This window comes from Dasypus novemcinctus, chromosome 17 (assembly GCF_030445035.2).
Source record: "Dasypus novemcinctus isolate mDasNov1 chromosome 17, mDasNov1.1.hap2, whole genome shotgun sequence".
In the NCBI taxonomy this organism is placed as follows: Eukaryota; Metazoa; Chordata; class Mammalia; order Cingulata; family Dasypodidae; genus Dasypus; species Dasypus novemcinctus.
In genome coordinates, this window is record NC_080689.1 from 85,421,931 (window position 1) to 85,442,816 (window position 20,886).

General features: G+C 41.6%; 2 protein-coding genes across 7 annotated transcripts in view; one reads left to right on the top strand and one right to left on the bottom strand.

The window, feature by feature from the left end:
- LOC131274051 (protein IWS1 homolog) overlaps positions 1-20,886 on the top strand; it is a 113,147-nt gene that overhangs the window by 31,997 nt on the left and 60,264 nt on the right. The window lies entirely within an intron of this gene.
- The window catches only part of LOC131273793 (protein IWS1 homolog), a 119,928-nt gene continuing 100,133 nt past the window's right edge, over positions 1,092-20,886 (bottom strand). For 3 of the 4 annotated variants that reach the window (XM_071208957.1, XM_071208960.1, XM_071208959.1), the window contains 14 exons: positions 19,298-19,453; positions 13,617-13,687; positions 13,147-13,171; positions 11,316-11,386; positions 10,845-10,869; positions 8,562-8,632; positions 8,104-8,128; positions 7,446-7,519; positions 6,966-6,990; positions 5,527-5,586; positions 3,688-3,776; positions 3,159-3,277; positions 2,987-3,081; positions 1,092-1,377 (listed from right to left, as the gene is read on the bottom strand). In XM_071208957.1, coding sequence (XP_071065058.1) covers positions 1,328-1,377; positions 2,987-3,081; positions 3,159-3,277; positions 3,688-3,776; positions 5,527-5,586; positions 6,966-6,990; positions 7,446-7,519; positions 8,104-8,128; positions 8,562-8,632; positions 10,845-10,869; positions 11,316-11,386; positions 13,147-13,171; positions 13,617-13,687; positions 19,298-19,453 — 956 coding nt within the window. In that variant the 3' untranslated portion in view covers positions 1,092-1,327. The remainder of the gene's footprint in view (positions 1,378-2,986; positions 3,082-3,158; positions 3,278-3,687; positions 3,777-5,526; positions 5,587-6,965; positions 6,991-7,445; positions 7,520-8,103; positions 8,129-8,561; positions 8,633-10,844; positions 10,870-11,315; positions 11,387-13,146; positions 13,172-13,616; positions 13,688-19,297; positions 19,454-20,886) is intronic. The other variant, XM_071208958.1, reaches the window with a different exon arrangement.

The window sequence follows — 20,886 nt, forward strand, 5'->3', positions numbered from 1 at the left end:
AAGACACACTTATCTCTGTTCCTGGGAAAGCTAATTTGAATTGCACTTCTATAATTTTTTCTAATTATATGAATACGAAGAAAAAAATCACATTATTTTCATGTAACAAAGTAATTTAGGGAGAAACGGAATACAGAGTAGCCACAACAAATGCATGAAAGGCCTTCTTCATTATGTATATTATGTCCTGAAAAATGCTTTCTCAAAAGTAAATAAAAGGCATTTAGAAAATGAGATAATACATAAGATGTCATAAATTAAAAATAGAAAATCAAACAACGATTGGGATGACATCAGAAAATAAGAAAAATATCAGTTCAAAATTGAATTGTAATGCATAATAAATAGAATGACCAGAAATGGTTAAGTAGAAAGCAAAAGGAAAAGCAGATAGTGTTTAAAAGAAATTTTGTGGAGAATGTAAAAGATTTGGGGAAAAAAAGTAAAAGAATGACAAATGGCATAGTTGGTCTAATACCTGAACACTGGAGTGTCTCGAAATCCAAAAGCAAATCCAAAAGCAAAGACTTGAAAGAAATGCCAAAAAATTACAATTTGTTTTTTTTTTTTCCCTCTGGAAGGAAATTCTTTGAAGCTGTGTGTCAGAAGTGCATGCTGTGCACTGACTTGGAAGGACTAAAAGCAAGGGATATTCTAGGAAAATTAACCAGGTTAACCAAAATGTGAAAACATTTACACTCACTCATATTATGTGAAGGAATTAGAATCTCATCAGTGTTTTGGAGAACAAGATTTTGTGCCAGATGCAAATGGGGTAATATTTGTGGAATGAAATGTGAATCATGGTTTTATACATAGCAACACCGCAATGTAAGTGAAAAAGGCCCTGAAATTCAAGTTATCCTGCTAGACCAAGATGAGCATTTTTGGCATGACCCATACCAGGTGACTGAACATAGTTCAGTAAATGAAATTTTAAAAACCCATTGACAGGAGGGCTTATGATAAGCTGTCAGTTTCCAGTTATTTTTTCAACAAACACTCAATGAGGATTCCATGAGTGAGTGTTTCACCTTGGTGGGAGCCAATACGGAGACCAGATATTATAATTCATATAGCTCTAGCATTGCTTAGGGTACTTATCAGTATATTTATTTATTACATAAAGAATAAGAAATATAAGTAGTAAAGGTACAAAAGTTGTTTCATATGGCATATAACATTAAAAGTAAAACTTATTTCTAAGACTTCGTCTAAGTCTTTGGATTAAAAACTAAAGTGCCACTTAGTTGTTCATTCATAGTGGAGTAGAAGGGTGAGCACATAAGTGTCGCCAAGCGCCATAGATCTCCAGTTCTACTCAGCTTCAGGCTGAGGCCTCCAGCTCAGCATCCTTGTAGCAGTCAGTTGTAGGATCTGCAACACAAATACAGGATCTGGACTCACTCAGGTGGCACAGAGGTGGTAGGAGCTTGGGTTTCCCTGAGGTGGTTTGTAGGACTCAAAAGTTACCTCAGACCAACCCTGGAGAGGTGATCTTTGGTCCATGATATCCCACGAGCCAGATCCAGAGGGACTGAATTCCTACTGCTGCTGTCTGCATAGGGTGCTGTCTGTGACTAAGAGTGTCTCTAAATTTCCAGGCAATGGGCTGTGACCTGATTGCTAGATTGGGCACCTTTCAAGTGAATGTCTTCTGGAGAACGAAACTGATGCAGAAGAAAAGGTGGGCTCAAGTCCTCTAGAAAGAAAAGGCAGAGTCCCATCTCCCTGGGCCAGGTGAGGGGCAGGAATTCTGAAGGGAGAGGCGTGGAAGCGATAACCTTGCTCCCTCCACCCTGGTCCTCAACAGCATCCAGTGGTGAAAGCCTCAGATCAAAAAGGGACCGATTCCTGGAGCTCTTTCCCTAATTAACAGTTTCATTCTAAATCAAACACTGAGCTTACTGGGCAACCCATTTTAATATAAAGTGACTGTGATGCCAAAATCATATAGTTTCTTACATTAAGATATTCCAACATGTAAGTATTACAAAACACTCATCATAATCTAACAAGAGTTATTACTTAAACAATATAAAATAAATAAGGGGACTTAAGTAACATGCAGTCCTCTCTGATTTTCTCATTCCTAGCAAGCCCTGCAGGGAGATTTCCTTTGTGCTTTGTGTTTGTTTGAATTCTACATACATGAATAAATTCTAAAGAAGTACAGCTTGAGAAAATGAGTGTGAGCTGAAGTGGGATGAGGAAGGAAACTACAGAGGCTTAGGACCCCAAGGCTTGGGCAGCTGTGACTCAGGTCCCACTGAGGTAGAAAACAGGGCCTCAGTAGCTACCCTGTTTGCCTGAGAGTGACCCCACTGTTCTGGGTTCTGGATTGAATAATGGGCAGCCATAAACTCATGCTTTCATCCTCACCTGCACACCTTTGGATGTGAACTCATCTGTGAATAGGGTCGTCAGAGATCTTACTAGTGAAGGGGAGGCCAACCTGCATCTGGGTGACCTTAATCCTATACGCTTGGAGTCCTTCCAAAGAGAGGAAGACTAGACAAATTCAGAGCAGGAGCACCGGGAGACAGATGAAGACAGATGATCAGGTGATGGAAGCAGAGGTTGAGTTATGTGTTGCTGGCAGCATCAGGGAAAGCATCATCATGCTGACACCTAGATTTTGCTTCTAATCTCCTAAACTGACTGTCAATTCCTGTGTTTACCCCAGTTAATCACTGGTATCAGATAAAGCAGCCCTGGCAACCTAACACAGGCCAATTCACCCTTTCCCTGTGAGAACTGGTGGCACTCTAGGTCACTCCACAGTGTACACCACACTCAGTAAGAAAGACAGGAGGATTTGGCAGGCCTTAGGTGGACTGGGAGGGCAAACTTTGGTTCTGAAGAGGGCTAGAGCCCTCTCCTACAAATTAAGGAGCCAAGGGAAGGCATAGCTGATCAGCTTTAGAGCTTACATGGAAAGCACTTCTACTCATGGGGAGAGATTCTCAGGGCACCCTTCACTTGCCTGTGCTCACTTTCCCCCTCAGATTCCTATCTCCGCCTCCATATTCACACACAGTTGCAGGCACTCCAGCAAGCTCCTCATGAACGCTGAATTTCCTGAAGTGGCAAAGAAAGTTAGTGCATGTGGACTTGTTTCCCTTCCCTCTTCATCCTACCCACTACTCCACACTAACATCTCTTCTTCCTCTTCTTCCTCTTCTTCATCTCTTTTTACATCATTGATTCCTTCTGTGCATTCCCGGAAAAGAAGGTCGATGTAAACAGACTCCTCCTCCTCAACGAGTGTAGACAGCTGCAGGGTAGAGAACACACTTGCTTTTCCAGAGCCATATGTGGAGGAACACGGCAGTGAAGGGAGAGTCCATCCCAGAACAAACTTCCCAGGGGCCAACCCCACATGATGTGGGCCAATGCTTCAGACTTCAGCACAACTTCTCGCCTGGGCCATTCAGGGACACACCAGTTGATTTATGGTGCATAGTAGGGTTGGAAATCCATGCAATGTTAAAATACAGTAGGTGAAGAAGGTGGAGAAACATCTTAAAAACATTGTCAATTGTATAACCTCACCTTCCTGGAGGCTACCAGGGCCTTTGAGATGACAATTGTAAAAGGAGGGGGAAAGAGAAGAGCTACGAAGAAATGCTTACAAAGAAGAAACAGGAAGATTTTAAAATTAGGCAAGAAGAGGAAATAAATTACATGCATATTGCCATTCTCTACGTCTGACTCTTCTGAGTCCGAGAAAAACGCCTCTGAGTGAATCATTGCGGTGACTGTGATAGGGTGACCTTGCAAAAGGAAAGGAGAAAGTTAGGGTTCAGGGGAGAATTAGAGCCCCTATTGTCTTTGTCATACCGTGACCTGAGCTTGGCACCCAATTCTGTCTGTATCACCCCAACTTTCTTTGGGCCTCGATAACGTCTCCTGTGCCCTGTGTGGTTGGCCTAATGTCAACAGGGTCCGTTTACCAGACCTCATATACTATAATTCTGGGGAGGAATGCCCATTTCCTCCTTGTCCTCAAAGAAGGCAGGCATATTCTCTATGTCTTGCTAAGCATGATGTTGATTTCCTTTCCATCATCTTGCCTCAGAAACTCCCTGCCTCTCCTCTCTCCCAATACTGCTTATTTCCTTTATTCCTGTCTTCTATTCACATTGTTTTTCCTTATGAGAACACAGGGGAATGATCAAGTGTACCATGCCACCCTCTCCAATCAATGGATTGGCCAATTACCAATTCCAGATGCAACACTCAGGATCTGGAGTTGAATCAGATCTTGTGGAAGAGAGCTACCACCAACCCCCAAAATCAAGTGATTTTTGAAGTGTCTGGTATGGCTTTAGGTGTGACGCAAACATTCTGTCCTCTCAACATCGCCATAGGTTCCAAAAAAAGCGATTTAGAGAGGATTAACAGGAAATTAGACATAAAGTAACTTGTCCACGTTCCCTTATCTTGCAGGTGTGTTAATAGCCTTGTGTAGAATGTGTGGCCATTTAAATGAATTGAGCCTTCTAGGTTTCATCAAGCCTTCTTAGGCCTGAGTACCTTGGGTGCTTTGAGAAGCCTGCAGAAAGGCACAGGGAGAGAAATGAATATTGCTTGAGAAACAGGGCACTGCTGACCATAGCACTGAACTCAAAGAGCAGGAGGAAACCTGTGGCCCTGCTGCCAAGAGGCTCTGATTTGGGCATACTCAATTCCAGAGCACCAGCCCCGTAGGACTGTGAGAGCCAGTGTGTGAAACAAGTCAGCGGCCCATTCACACAAGTCCTCAGAAAGCCTGCTGGGCTTTGAAAGCTCTTCTGGGGCAACTGGATTCAAACCATTCTCAGACGTAATTAAATTTAGGTTTCCAAACTACACTGGCATTTTGGATTTGGGTAGGAAGTGCAAAATAGTAGTGAGTTCAAGAATGTGCTTTAGCCACACCTCTCAAGGACACAGGTACATGCTAAGCCCAGAGAAAATGTTCTTCATGGCTTCCAACCCATGGTTAACCTTTAAAGCAGGATCCGCAGTAAGGATGGAACATGAAGAAAGTTAAAACTAGATCTAAAAGTGCACGGGATGAGGCCCTACTTCTCAGGTGCCATCTGGCACTAGCTAAAAACACTTTGTCCCAGGTCCAGGTGAGAACCTGAGAGATTGTGTCCCAACAGACCCGCTCCATTGAAGTTCAACACTTAAATCCAAACCACGATTTCTTGTATCAGTTACTATGGGATGCTAAGCAAAGGAAACCAAAGTTTTGTTGTCAGACTGTTGAGAAGACATGAAAAAACTAACCCATGGGAAGTTAATTTTTTAAAAAATACATGGAAAGTTCATTTAACACACAACACACACAAAGCTCACAGTCATTATATCTCCTACTTTTATGTTATTGAAAACGAAAAGATGAAAGCAGGCCCTCATAAATATTTCCTATACTTTCTAATATCATGCCCCCTTCCATAGACTCCAAGGCACCAGGTATAACTACTGATCTTGGTATCTTCTCCATTGGATCCTTCCTTGAGAATTGTAACCTACCTGGATTGTCGTCTTCGTCATCGCTGCTAGTGGAGTCATACTTGCAGTCCGCAAGCCAGTCTTCAGGAAAACAAAGATCCGCAGGAACGTTATTAAGGAATGGGCCACTCGCATCCCTCCCTCCCTTCTTCCTTGAGATCTCTTGCTGGCTACCATAGGAAAACCCAGCTCTCTGCCCTGGGTTCTAAGACCTTCCTGGGCCCCTCTGGAGCCTGAGGCCTTAGCAAGAAAGTGCAAAGCGCTTGCAAGTGAGGGAGAGGAGGGGAAGGTATCAGCTCTCAACTTCTCACTCCCTTATTTAGCTGGAAAATAGAGCACTGACCTCCAATCTTGTCACCCTGAAATTATGACTCTTTGGACATGCTCTGTCTTAGATGAGTTCAAAGCACAGACCTAGTGCTAGACTCTGGGTTGCTGCCTTGGGGAGCATTTTGTGAGGATGCACATGTTCCCTTCTGCATCATCCCTACCACAGCTACCAGCACAAATGGGTATTGGGCTTTAGCAAAACTGCAAAAACTAGAATCTGCTCTAGATGCCCTGGCTGTGTGAACTAAAATGACAAATGTTGACAAATTCATAGCAGAACTTTAGAGACTCTGCCAGGCAGAAGAGACTTGAAGAAAATGTATAGATTAGGAGTCAAAGCACCTAAAATCTCAAGTTCTTTGGACTGTATTCATTAAATGTCCAGTTCTGAAGACTTTTCTTCACCTTCTCAAAACTGCCCTGTCTCAAACGTTAATGAATGGACATGTATGTCTGCCTTTCTTTCATCCTGACCATTCAAAGTGCTATGAGGTATTAAGTAAAGCCTTATAAAGCTTATTATTAAGCCAAGACATATTATTACATCCCAGAAAAAGGGTCCTGTACCACATTTCTGTCCCTGTAGAGCTTCATGAAAATTTTCTTTGATGTTGATGGATTATTCTTGAGTTATTGAGGTATACTTGACATATTGTAAGCCACACTACATATTGTAAGCCACACTGACGTAGTACATAATTTGATAATATTTGATATATATATTTATCCATGAAGAGATACTGATGGGATTTATTACAAAGAAAGTTGACACTAGTCGTTGTGCTGTTTGGTGTGTGAAAAATCCAGAAAACTCATTAAAGACTCACATTTGTACACATGCCCATTGAGAATCAAAACATGTATTCTGAGAATCACATCACAAACATATACATGTAAACACACACCACTTCCATGCAGACAAACACATGCCAACTAATCAGTACTCAACTTCTTAAGAAAGACAACCCTAGTTCTTACCTGGAATATCCATTTCATTCACCACCCCCAAATCCTTATTCCCTCAAGGAGGTTGTCATCAGGAACCTCTTTAAACTCAATCGACAAGGAAGATTCATGTTTTTCAATACCTGGACTTTTTCTCAGCAAGTGTAGGATTTCAGAATACTTACCATTGTTGCTTGCTCTTGGGACTGGCTGCAATTTTACAGAGAAGATAATGCCGTAAGGATCAGAACTTAATCTATAGTGCTACAAGAGGCTTGTGTCCTCTTGGTGACTTTAGAATACAGGAGGGAATGAAGGAAGTTAAGGAAAACCAAAAGCAGGTGTAAAGCATGAACAGTCCTGGATGATGCAGTTTTCAAGTCCATTTTGATTACTAAGTACAAAATTCTTAATTCCAGGTGAAAAAATTTCTGCTAAAGAATGTCCTCCTGCCATATAGTTTATAACCTGATGCTGCCATTTATGATTGCCCCCTTCAAACCGGGATTAGCTCCTAATACATGTCCACTGAACACTGACGCACCAAGCATTTGAACCTCTCATCTATATTGTACGTGGTCAAATTTTCATAACTGAATTGGATTACAAATGAAAGAAACCAAGAATGCAGTGGTTCTATCTCAGATAAAGAAAGTTGGCCTTACCTTGGTGTAAGTAAATGGAGTGTGCTCTATTGCCTGGGCACTCAGAAGTTCCTCCAGGAGGCCCTCCGGGAGAGCTAGGAGAACAGAGGAATAGCATCAGTACATTGGGGTAGTTGCTCTGGATTTAGTCATGAAGTATTGCTTGACTTGGACGAGGGATTAGAATAACAAGGAGGCAGGTATTCAGCAAGCCTAAGTGAGCTGCTAAGGAGTGGAAGGAGGGCAACAGGGAGGAGCAGCAATACAAAGGGAAGCAGTCCTTGGCACTGTAGCTAAAGACATCCCAAAGCACCATAAAAGGAACCTGTAAAGGTACTAAAAAAGAGGATGTTGTTCAATGACAGTTTCTTACCGCTCCTCCTGCCCATTTTCAAGCCCAATGTTATTGTTGAACTTTGAACATTTAAATACTTGTAAAATGTGCAACTATCATGGGATATGAACAAAAACCCAACCCACCCAAGGGGAACACAACTGCTGAAAGTACTGTACAATGTGGACATTTTTCTTCCTCTAAAACAGAAGGACCCCTCTATTTCTTATGCCCACATGGAAGGTAAAATCAGGATGCTTTCCACAGTAAAGAAAGCATGAAACCCCTAGTTTAAATCATCTAGATGTTTTTAAAAAAGAAGTAAAGTGATACCAAAATACATACCGTTTCCACTTACTCCTGAAGCCACCTACAATTAGAGAAATGAAAACCCTCTGAGGACTGGAGCAGGCTGTATAGTGTTTGCACAGTTGGTTTACTCTCTTGCTGCCTTTAGAAAACTAGATGGGAAACGGGTTGAGATGAAGGCCCAAAAAGTAATTGTAACAGACACTTGTGGAAAGGCATAGCATTTCCTGTTTTATGCATCTCTCCCATCTATTGAGGAGGAAACCTAGCCCTGTAATGTAGGGGGGACTCCTTGAAGTTCCTCTTGAAGCAGAGATGTTAGTAAAAGGTTCCAAATGAACACTCTCCTGACTAAGGAAATCATAGACATCACCTATAATTATTTGGTCTGATTTTCATATCTGAACTCAATTGGCAAATAAAACAAAGAAAAAAAAAACCAAAAAAACTTAAAATCAGCAATTTGACAACAGAGAAAGAACGGGTGACCATACCTTGGAATTTGATGGAACCTCCTCATCTTCCCTCTCACTGGGGGACTCATCCAGCAGGTCCTTAGGGGTTCCTGGGAGGACACAGAGTAAATGTCAATACATTGGGTGGTGTGCATGGGTTACTCAGGGACCTACCCTGACACTGCAGGGGGCAAGAAAATAGGGACCTGAGGGGTAATAAGTCTGTAAAAATATGTTGCTGGGCCATCCTCCTTGGTGGAAGAAGGATGGTAAAGGAGAAGAAGAACAGGAAAAAAATGAGAAATGAAAACTTTTTGTCTGTGTACCTAAAGGTATCCAAATTCAACATGATATATTCAATCTAAAAATAGTATTAAACAGATGGTATTACTTACAGAGCTCCATCACTTTTCCTTCCTGTTTTTTTAATAGTTGTGTTTTTATTATTTTCTTTAAGATTTACTTTTTATTTCTCTCCCCTTCCTCCCCCCCCCCCCCATTGTCTGCTTTCTGTGTCCATTCACTGTGTGTTATTCTGTGTCCACTTATATTCTTGTCAGCATCACTGGGAACCTGTGTCTCTTTTTGTTGCGTCATCTTGTTGCGTCAGCTGTCCGTGTGTGTGGCGCCACTCCTGGGCAGGCTGCGCTTTCTTCATGCTGGGAGGCTCTCCTTATGGGGCACACTCCTTGTGTGTGGGGCTCCCCTATGTGGGAGACAACCCTGCATGGCACTGCACTCCTTGTGCGCATCAACACTGCACGTGGGCCAGCTCATCACATGGGTCAGGAGGCCCTGGGTGTGAACCCTGGAACTTCCATGTGGTAGGTGGACGCTCTGTCCGTTGAGACAAAATCTGCTTCCCCCTTCCTGTTTTGAATCTAGACAAGTTGTCAATGCCCTTTTGAACTTTCCAAGGTCATTTCCATCTCCACTAATGCAAAGTGCTCCTACTACAATACTAATCTGTTGTATAGTGTTTTATTTATTCATTTATTGGTTGACTGGATTTAATTCTAGACAAGGTATTCTTTTGTATTGAGTCACTAACAGGTGTCATAAAGATAATATTTATAGGGTTTGTCATAGTACTCATGGACTACCATTTAAAAGTATCCAATGTTCACCATATGATATTTTTCCTTCATCTTCCTTTTCATTACCATGTTTTTGTATTCATTGCGTGATGTGCCTCTCCATGATTATATGAGCCATCCCACAGTGGGAGAGTTAGGATCGATTGAAGGTTGAGCATGAATCTCTGTGCTAGCTATAAGGGAAACTTGAAATAAGAATGATGAACATGAACCTAATGGCTAAGAGGGAATTTGAGTTCTTACTCACTACTCTTCCTCAAATGAGCAGCTCACAGAATGATTTTTTTTTTTTAATGGCTTATGGTGATAACGTTATTAAATAGATGAAAATATCTCTCCAATCCCTGTCTGTCTGCTCGGGCCATGTGCTGAGCTGTGACCCAGTACTGGCAGCGATTGGCAAGCTTGTCCCACTGAAACCTCACGAGTCTGAGAGTCTGTGAGTTTACCAGCAACATGTGGGGCTCTCTATGTGTTTTTCACACTAATAACTGTGAATAAGTATCTTGTAAAATGCACCTGCTAACCTGTGTTATGTGACCCCTGTGAATATCTAATACATGAGTGTCATGTTTAGGAAATGCCGTGGGCACCTACATTTATATAGGCAGTGGAAATTCCTTCATTGTCACTAGTGACCCATACCTGTGATTAGGTAATATTCAGTAGTTCAGAGTAGTAGTATAGGGGTTACATGCCTCAGTCCAAATCTTGTCTCTACAACTTAGGAATTTGAAATCTCGGGTCATTAACTTATGCCCCTCAGAACCTGGCTGTAAGGGATAGGGAGAGTTTACATAATTCCAGGAATGATTCTAGTGAGATGTTCACAGGTTATTATATGCAATATGTGCTGTGGTGATGTGATGGTGTTTTAGAAAGGTTTCAATGACAGTTGTCCTGTGTATGTTGGACCCTTCACTTAGGGAAACACACAGCAATGCCCCAACACACACCTTCTCAATCCCTCCAATAGGCTTCGCTCATACACACTCCATGACTGCCATAGACACAAATCCATTCAAGTGAAGTGAATACATCTACTGAGAGAACAATAGAGCATGACCACATTCCTTATCAGGAGGAATTAATGTTTAATGTTTAACCATACCTCAAAAAATCCCGCCAGTAACTGGAACCACCCTGGCTTTCCAGGCAAACCTAGGATCAATGCCCTGCTTGTCTAATCCAAAATTACCTCAATTCAGCAATTCTAGATATGTACCTGTTTGACTTTCTCCTGGGGCCACCTGCAATCAGAGAAAACCTTATGAGGATCAGATCATGTTTCGGCTGTTTGCAAAGGATTTTTGCTTGATTTGCAGCATTAGAAATTCAGATGTGAAATAGGGGTCAAGCAAACCTGATGAGCAGGTGTAGCAGACACACCAAGAAAGGCATGAGCTTTTCCTGGACGCACATTTGTTAAGTTCAATTTGGGCGGCGATTACAAATTCTTAATCCAAGGAGAAAAAAATTGTAGCTGAGCAAAAGCCTACTTTGTCAACTTCTGCTCCCCTTTGTGGTTGATCTTTTCAATGTTGGATCAGTTAGAAGAGCCCCCACATGATGCTTCCCACCCCAAGGAAATGTAATATTTCATCTAATATGTTCATGATTAAGTATCCTCATCTGATATCAATTACAGTGTAAGAGACCAAAAAATCAACTTTAGATCAATGACTAGTAAGCTCACCTTGGCTTTAAATGGGACCTCTTCATCCTCTTGATCACTTGGAAGTGCCCCCATCAGTTGTTCCTGGTCTTCTAGGATGACACAGAATGACTCATCACATTGGTGTGTTTCTCATAAATTTCAAAGTAAATTTACAGCCTTGGACAAGACTCTTAACTGTGTAGAGGAGGTAGTTTATCAAGCATGCTGAGAACTGCTGTGGGATCATCTTCCATCATGAAGGAAGGATGCAAAGAGAGCAGCCAGAAAGAAACAAATATATATCCCTAGCTCTGAAGCTAATATCAACCTAAACCTTCTGACCATACCCAGTGTACAAATGGCACTGAAAAACATGCTATGATTCAATGCCTGAGTCCCACCATCCCTCCTCTTTATAGTACATCTCAACTTAAGTGCCAGTATCTTCTGGACAACTGCAAGTGAATTCCATCTCCACGCCACATATATAGACACTGCATTTACCATTTGTTCTACGGAAATTTATCACTTGATTAGAAGCAAAGTATTCTGGTGGTCTGGATTCCATTCCATGTAATGCATTCTATTGCATTTATTCACTAACCCATTGGGATAAAGATAACATATCACAGAAGATTGGGAATACTAAAATCTTACATTTAAATAGCAACACTTATTAATCAGATGGTTTTACTTCCAGTCTTTCTCTCCCACACCAAGTGTGAGTAGCCATTGAAATACCGACCGTGCATCATTGGCCATCAAATGTGGGATAGCCATTATGTAGGGACATACAGATTGAGTGTCAACACCCACAAATGCAGCTCTTTAGGAACGTTTCCACAAGGGTTTTGGACACCAGGTTAAGAACCAAGATGTGTCTGCATTCTTATTTTTCAAAGACCATCTTGTGGGACTCGTGATTTGAGTGCCTATCGTGTCCTTTGGGATGATGCTGTCATATGTACTAAATTGTCTTCCCGATGCCTATCTGCTTCGGGTAAGTTCCTGAGCTGTGACCTCAATCCAGTTATCATGGATCACGTCATCCTATGTGATGCCTCATGACTCTCAGAATTTGGAGCTGCTCATTAGCATGTATGATTACTGTGTCCTTTGAGCACTAATAACTATATCAAAGTCTGTGGTAGCCAGCACAGGTACTTGGCCTAGGTCATGTGACCACTGAGGCTACTTTATAATGATGGGCAGTTTTGGTCTCTTTGTAGGCTCATGTAAATTCTGGTGTATGCATATATACAGGTGCTGTAACTCCCTTGTATGGTTTCTAGTAAGCAGATGGCTGAGTGGCAAGTTCAGGCCTGTAACTCAAAGTATTATGACATGTGACTAGGTTCCCATTTAGTACCATCCCATTAGCAGTGAAAGAGCTTGGGATGTTCACCTTTGCCCTCAGTTTTCCATCTGTGTTGTGGTCATAGAAAGCAAACTCCAGGTCCAGCTTTGGTGAGTGTGGAACAAGTTCATGTACATAGAACATGCAGTGGTGATGGGGTATATTTGAGAAAACTGTCCCTGTTGTCCCTGGTAATTGTCCAGTCTAAATGGGCTATAACATCTGGGAAACTGCTCATGGTTGCCCCCATATGCACACACACAAAGTCAAAATTACACCACAGAAACTCACACTAGACCCCCCCAAACCCCCATGCATGCAAAGCCTGCACAACCTAAAGAGACCACAGACAAAACCACAGACTGTAGTAACAAGGGCAGATTCCCTTCAGAGAAACCATTTCATTGTCACCATGATGCTTTGTCCAGGATGTCCCCAGCTGAACGTTTTCTGGAAGTTCCTTATTTCACCTCTGTTTTACCCTCGGATGTGGGATTAGCACAGAATACCTACCGTTTTCACTTTCTCTGGAGTTCCCCTGGAATTGCAAAAAAGAAAACACTATGAGGATCCTATGATGTTGAGTAGCATCTTCTCAGGTATTTGTGATTTTATGAGAACTGATAGGAAGCATTCGTAAAGTCAAAGGCCCCGTAAATAAACATGGAAAATACATTAGGAATGGCTGATGGATATGACTTTCCAGACCGTTTTGATGGGAGTTACAAAAGTTCAAATCCAAGCAGAATACTGGTGCTGAGGCACAAGCCCACTACCATATGCTATATAACCTGGTGCTTCAATTTCTAATGCCTTCTTTATCAGGGCTCTTTTGGTAAGAGAACCCTTCCAAATATCCTTTCCCCTGACCAGTGGGTGATATCTATAATTCACACCATCATGTATTATGATATTTACTCAATTGAAAAGGACAAATAAGAGAAAGGAATATTTCTGTCTTAGACCAAAACAGATGACCTTACCTCAACATTAGGTGGAACCACTTCATCCTCCCTGTCACGAAGAGGGTCCTCCACCAGGTCTTCCAGGGGAGCTAGGGGGACACAGAGTAACAGTCAGTACAGTGGGGTGTGGCTGATATTATTCAGGGATCTTTGCCTGACCCAGACAGGGGCTTACAATGTGCAGGTCCGGGTGGTCAGGAAACATGGACTGTGGAGTTACCCAGACACACTTCATGGAAGAAGGAGACCAAAGAGAGGAAATCATGGGCATCAGAAATAGGACCCTTGGCTTTGTAGTTAAGGAGAGTCTAAATCAATGTGAAATAGCTCACGAACAAGTGGTACTAAAATGTACAATATGATACAGTGATATGGCTCCAACTCTTATCTGACCCATTCTGAAATCCAGCAAAATTGCTGGAATCTCATTGACATCATGAGCTACTGCTTCGCCCTCACAGATCTTTGTTGACTTTGAGTTTCTCATCTGTTCTACAGGATTTTTAAAAATTTTCAACAAGTTAACATCTACAAACATAAAATTTGCCAGTTTACTCATTTTTATCTATACAATTAATTTGCTGTCATCAATTAATTACATGTCCAATGTTGTGTTACCATCCCATCAAACATTCAATTCCAAAATTTTCTCATTACCTGAAACAGAAACTGTAGCCATTAACCAATAAGCCTAATCTCCTATCTCCCTAGCCCCTGGTAATAAAGTCTAATCTCCTTTTCTTTCTCTGAGCTTTCTTTTTCTTATATTTCAAATAAGTACATCGATACACTGTCTTTCTTTCATATCTTCCTTATTTCCTCAGTATAGTGTTTTTAAGTATCATGCATATAGTAGGGTGCATCAGAACTTCTTTACTTTGTGTGGCCCATTCTATGGATATGCTTTTTTTCTTTTTTTCTTTTCTTTTTTTTTTTTTTTACTGATTCCCATTTTGATGGACACTTGGGTGGTTTGAAACTTTTGGCCATTCTGAATGCTGCTGCCAAAAACACTGAGTTTTCAAATACCTATTTGTGTCCCCCTTTTAAGTTAAATTCTTTTTATATATAGACCTAGTTGTTAGATTGCTGGCCCTATGGTAATCCTGTGTTTTTCTCAATGAGGGATTGCCAAACTATTTCCCAATGTGGCTGATCCATTTTACCTTCCTTCCACCAATGTATGGATGGGCCTTCCAGTTGATTCACAGCCTCACTTATATTTGTTTTTTTCATTTTATTTTCTCTTAAAAACGTTAGCTACCCTACTGGATATAAGGGGCACCTCATCGTGGTTTTGACTGGCATTTCACTGAGGATTAATTATATTGAGTATCATTTCTTGTGCTTATTATCAATTTGCATATATTCTTTCAAGATACATCTACTCAAGACTCAGCTAGTTTCCAACCCAGGAGTCCACACTCCAAGTTTACCTGCTTTGCTTAACAACAGCCACATTATTTATGTATCATCTCCCTTTTGAATGAATCTGACAAAGCTGGCAAAGATCCCATTGTTGACAGCCTAAGTGTAATGCCTGTTCTTCTGAATGAATGAGTTCCCTGACTGTTAACAGAGACCCAGTCAAGTGAGATGAACAGCAATTACAAATGATAGTGGTCTTATTTATTATGAAGTCCTTTGTCCCAAAATGCATAAAAATATCACTTTGGATTATTTTTTACCTTAATTATAAGTGTCTCAATTGATATATTTGCCAAGTCATGGAATGAACCACAAGTTAACTTTGAACAGAGTTCTGAGTGAAGAATTAGGAGACCTTTATAGTGACCCCAATTTTGGCAGCATCTAAATGGGAATATGTTTCTTTGCTGTGCTGTATGTGTGTTTGTGTGGGGTGGAGTGGAGAAAGGAGGGATGGAGAAAGGATTGGGAGAGGACTGTTTAGAGAGGTATAATAAGACACTGACCAATATTTTATCAGGGAGTGCTCCTGTGCAGTGCCTACACGATGACTGAAACAGTGATTAAGGCATCTAGGAAACGGGTAATTTTCAAATGACACTTGAAGCAAATGACAAAATAATTTTATGTGTAAGACACTAAGTGTTTATCATAAAGTTCCAATTCTTTGAGTAATTCTCAAAGAAAGAAAAATGAAAAAGTATCAGAAGAAAATGTAAATACCAAAGCATCTGCAACAAAGTTTTCATGAACTCAAAAGGGGAAAAGAAATAAAATTAAACCTCCCCAGAAACATGAAACATTTTCCTAGCCAGAGAGCACATTGATGTAGAAATAGGCATGTAATACCATTCCCAAGCTCCCTTATCCAACCGGCTAGTGTCCCTGTAAAATGAGAAGGGACACAGAAAGAAACAGTAAAGGGAGAAGGCTATAGGAATGTGGAGGCAGAGGCTGGACTCATGCAGCTACATGCCATGGATCACCAAAGATTGCCATCCTCCACCAAAAGAGAGGGAAAGCCAAAGGAGAACTCTTCCCTTAGGGCCTCCAGAGGGAGCATGGTGCTGTGACACATTGATTCCAGACTTCTGCACTCCAGAGCTGTAGAAGAACACATTTCTAGGTCTTATTCTTTCTGTTTGCTATTATGTGGCCAAGATTTTGGTACTTTGTATGGCAGCCCTGCAAAATGAATATAGTACCCTTCATGATATGGAAGGCTCCATACAAATGACCATCACTGCTGATTCACAGCCAGTTTCTTTCAACTAATAATTGACACATGCAGGGACATGAGTGGTCTGCACATCTCAGGACGATCTCAATGACTGCCATAGAAAGCAGTGCTTCAAGCAGGGGTGCTGCTGTGGGCTCTAGAGACATCTGGACACTTTAGGCCTTTCAGCCAAACTCAGGAAATCGGCACCACATGGGTGGGCCTTACCTTAGAATATATGATAGCCAATCTCCCCGGTGTATCAGAGTTAGGCTCATTTCCTACACACGGTTTTTCTGCCCATATATTTGAACCTATACTTATCACTATATCCATTAGATGTATGTCCCAGAGACTTAAATCTGCAGTGTGTTCATATGCCACTGGAGCCCTGAATCTCAGCAGGGTTGCAGCCAACACCTACTCTCCAGTTCCTCAGATTCACCCAGGATAAGTAACAAAAGAAGGATGATGGACAACACCCATCCCAAAAGACAGAGAATATCTAGCACTGCAAGCAACAGTGTTTCCTCCATCTACCCCATAGGAGCTAAAACCCATCTTAATCAGAAGTAGCGTGGGCATAAGCATTCCGAAATCCTCAAGATTGAGGAATGAACACACATAAGAGGAAAATGTAAATATGGACCAAAGTAGATTTATTATTACTCTAGGACTAGAAGTCCTTTCCACATTGATGGAAAGACAGTGATCACCGCAGTTTCTGTGGGGAAGCACAGGGAAGAATAGGTGTAACATGGGGCATTTTTGGCATATTGGAATTGTTCCACATGGCACTGCAATGACAGATACAGGCCAGAATACATTTTGTCAAAACCTGTAAAATTGTGCAGGGCATAGTGTAAACGGTAATGCAAACTATAGACCATGGTTAGTAACAATGCTTCCATATTTGCTCATCAATTGTAAAAATATATCACAATAATGAAATGTGTTGTTAAATGTGTAAAATGTGAGCAGATGAGGTGGGGTATATGGGAATCCCTATATTTACAAATAACTTTCATGTAATCTAAAACTTCTTTAAAAATGAAGAACATGTGAGTACTATAGGTAAAGCCCTTAGAAAAGTTGTGGTAGAGTGTCACTTGCACATGAATTTTCAATTAGTAAATCTGAAAGGATGTGCAAAAATTTAACAGTTGGTACTTAACGACAGAACCTAGAGGAGTATAGAAAATGGAGGGAAAGTCAATCAAATTTCAATATACAGTTTTTTATATATTTTTAATTGTCTACAAGTACATTATTTTTTGCTGTTATCTTATGCAAAAAGCCTACTCTCCGAAATTCTTGAATACAACAATGATTTCCCTTTTTTTTTTTTTTTTTTTTTTAACGTATTTGGAAATCCAGGGAGTGCAGAGTGCTGAGTTCTGTTTGTTATCTTTGATGTCTGGGCCTCAATGGGAAGTCTCACTGGCTGCACACAACTCGGAAACATGTGGGTAAACATCACCCATGTCTGTGTTCAGAAACAATATTTTGATGTGAAGCCTCTGTGAGACCTCTCCATGTATCTATTAAGGCAACACCCCACTTCCCAGTACCAAATCTGGCTAGTTTCCTAGTGTTTCCATAATAAATTGCCACAAATTGGGTGGCAATTGAGAACAGAAACTTATTCCCTCACAGATCTAGGGACAAAAACTCCAAAATTATCGTGTCCGTAGCACCACTCTGTCTCTCTGAGGAGCCTAGCCAGGAATCATTCCTTGACTCTTCCGGCTTCAGGTGGCTCCAGGTGCCCTGGCTTATGGCAGCACAACTCCAGTCTCTTCTTCCATCTTCACATGGCCTCCTCCTCCCAGTGTCGGTCCATCTTCACACAGCTTTCTCCTCTGTCTCTTACCTTCTTATACGTGCTCTAGTCATAGAATATTAACACCCACCCTTAATTCAATAGACCTCATCTTAATCACATCTGCAAATACATTATTTCCAAATGAGCCCACCACACACAGTTACCAAGGATTTCTGAATGTAATTTGTGGGACACAATAAAACACCTGAATTTTTGTCATGGGAGTTACATGACAATATGCCTTTGTCAAAATGCACAGAGGGGTAGACAGGAAGCATGATTCTCCAAAACAATGTACTGGTACTGTCCCTTTAATTATACACACATCCATAATAATGAGAGTGGTCAACAGGGGAAACAGTGCTGGGTCTGCACTGGGAGGATGGCAGGGAAACATGTTGGAACTTTTTGTACTCTCTGCACAATTTTTATGTGAATCTAAAACTCCTCTAACAATTTATATCATTCTTATAACAATCTCACAGCACTTTTTTGAAGTCAACTCTTTCAGCTAAAGTTCATAAATAGATTAATGACCAAACATTGCCTTGAAATGCTGTTTACCAGTAAACACAAACCAACTTTTGTCAGTGCCTCTTTCATTATGTGGTTGTGGTGCTATCTACTAACACGATTAATAAAGTTGTGACTTGACCCAGTGGTTAGGGCGTCCCTCTACCACATGGGAGGTCCGGGGTTCAAACCCCGGGCCTCCTTGACCCGTGTGGAGCTGGCCCATGCGCAGTGCTGATGCGTGCAAGGAGTGCCGTGCCACGCAGAGGTGTCCCCCGCATAGGGCAGCCCCACGCACAAGGAGTGCGTCCTGTAAGGAGAGCCGTCCAGCGCGAAAGAAAGCAGCCTGCCCAGGAATGGCGCTGCACACACGGAGAGCTGACACAACAAGATGGCACAACAAAAAAAAACACAGATTCCCATGCTGCTGACAACAACAGTAGCAGACAAAGAAGAAGACGCAGAAAATAGACATAGAGAACAGACAACTGGGGTGGGGGGAAGGGGAGAGAAATTAATAAATCAGTAAATCTTAAAAAAAGAGAAAAAGAACCTTACAAGGTATATTTAAAAAAATAATAATAAAGTTGTCAAACATTAATTTTAAAAAAGATGGCATCTTGGCCTTTGTATAGGTTTTCCCTCAGTAGGGGACACTACATAAACTACAGGCAACATTACTGAGGCAATGCAATGATTGCAATTCCACTGTACCTTCCAAAGAAGAAGAGTTGCTTGGGGATGTTTGATGTCCCTTCCTCTTCCTTGGCCACATGGTGATTTTGCGACGTCTGACAGACTGGGAATGGCGGGCAGTAGACTTTTTGGATTGAGTAGCACATTTTCTCTTTTTATACTTGAGACATGAACCTGGGAAACGCATGCACAATAGAAATATCAGTTGACATGTTATTGACAGTTGAGCATAGGAAATCTTCAATGAATTATTTAGAGTTCAAACTATCATCCTCTTATTAAGGAGCTTCCCAGAAGACCCCATTGGGTCTAATTTTGGTTTCAAAAGATGTTGTAGTTTTGTGTTGTTCACTTTAGAAACTCAACAGACAGATGTGGGATGCCCTTATGTAGATGAGTCAGCATAGGAAAGCAGCAAAGCACAGTGACCAATGTGTGCTAATGTCTGATCATCTGGGTTCAAATACCATTTAGAGGCCACCCAAGCCAGGTTATAGCTTGTAAATTTTCTGGGTTCAGTTTTCAGCACTGTCATTTGAAAACTTTAATAAGATCTACTTAATCGTGCATATTATGAAACTGAAAATGAGTAAATGCAAGCAAATCCTTAAGAAAAATGCCCAATATGTCATAAAAGACTTAGAAGAGTTCAATTGTTAAAGGTTGGGAGGAATAAGCAAGTATTCTACTAGTGCTTTGCTCCAGAGAGGGTGGCTTGCCCTGAGCCTTGATGGCTCAGGACAGGGGAGGCGTGACACTGACTTTCAGCCCTACATGGGTGTGATGCTTTAGAGCTCCTGGAGAACATGTGCAATGTCCTGTCACCCCCAAACGAGTCCTGTGTGTTCACAACATTGCTGAGTGAAGGATTTGGGTCAGGAAATGTAAGCGCTACCCCAACTTGGCAAATTCCAGGGGTTCCAAGTTCCCTCCCCGGAGCTGTGGACAAAGGCCAGCCAAGTACTTGATTCCAGGGAAGAGAATGACTCAAATCCTCACCCTACTGTCTGCCTAAAAGTTAATTCTCTGATGCAGAACATGACTCAGTTTCCCCCAAATGGAGTTCCTCTGAAGGACCAGGGAATCTTGTGGACATCCTACCCCAAACTATTCACACTGTCAGCTGCCTTGTACAAGACTTCCTGGGGGTCAGCTAACCACTCCTGATGACCAGTCATCAGCTTGGCTACCACAGTGGCTCAGAACCCAGGATTTTCACAAATAACTGCCCAGGGTAGCTCTGCAAAGCACTAGCTCCCTTCAACCAGTGAAGCCTGAATAAGCAGTGAGGAAGGAGAGAGTCCCATCCCTAGACATAGCTTAGAATCCCCATCTAGGGATTTCCTCAGCAACCCAGGCCTGTATTCCTTTGGGTCCCACACTCTGATCAATTAAGGGATTTCCTTTTTACTCCCTCTCCCAGGCTGCCCTCAGAAACCTGCATCCTCTGCTATCATCCCACAGAAATCCTGCCAGGAAATCCCAGGTACTTTCCTTTGTAATCTCTGGTCCAAAATGCAGATGTTTTCCATGCATTTCAGCACGTGTATTCAGAAGAATGTTCTCTGTAATTTCCCTTTCCCATCTTTGTCTTTCTGGAGTTCGGT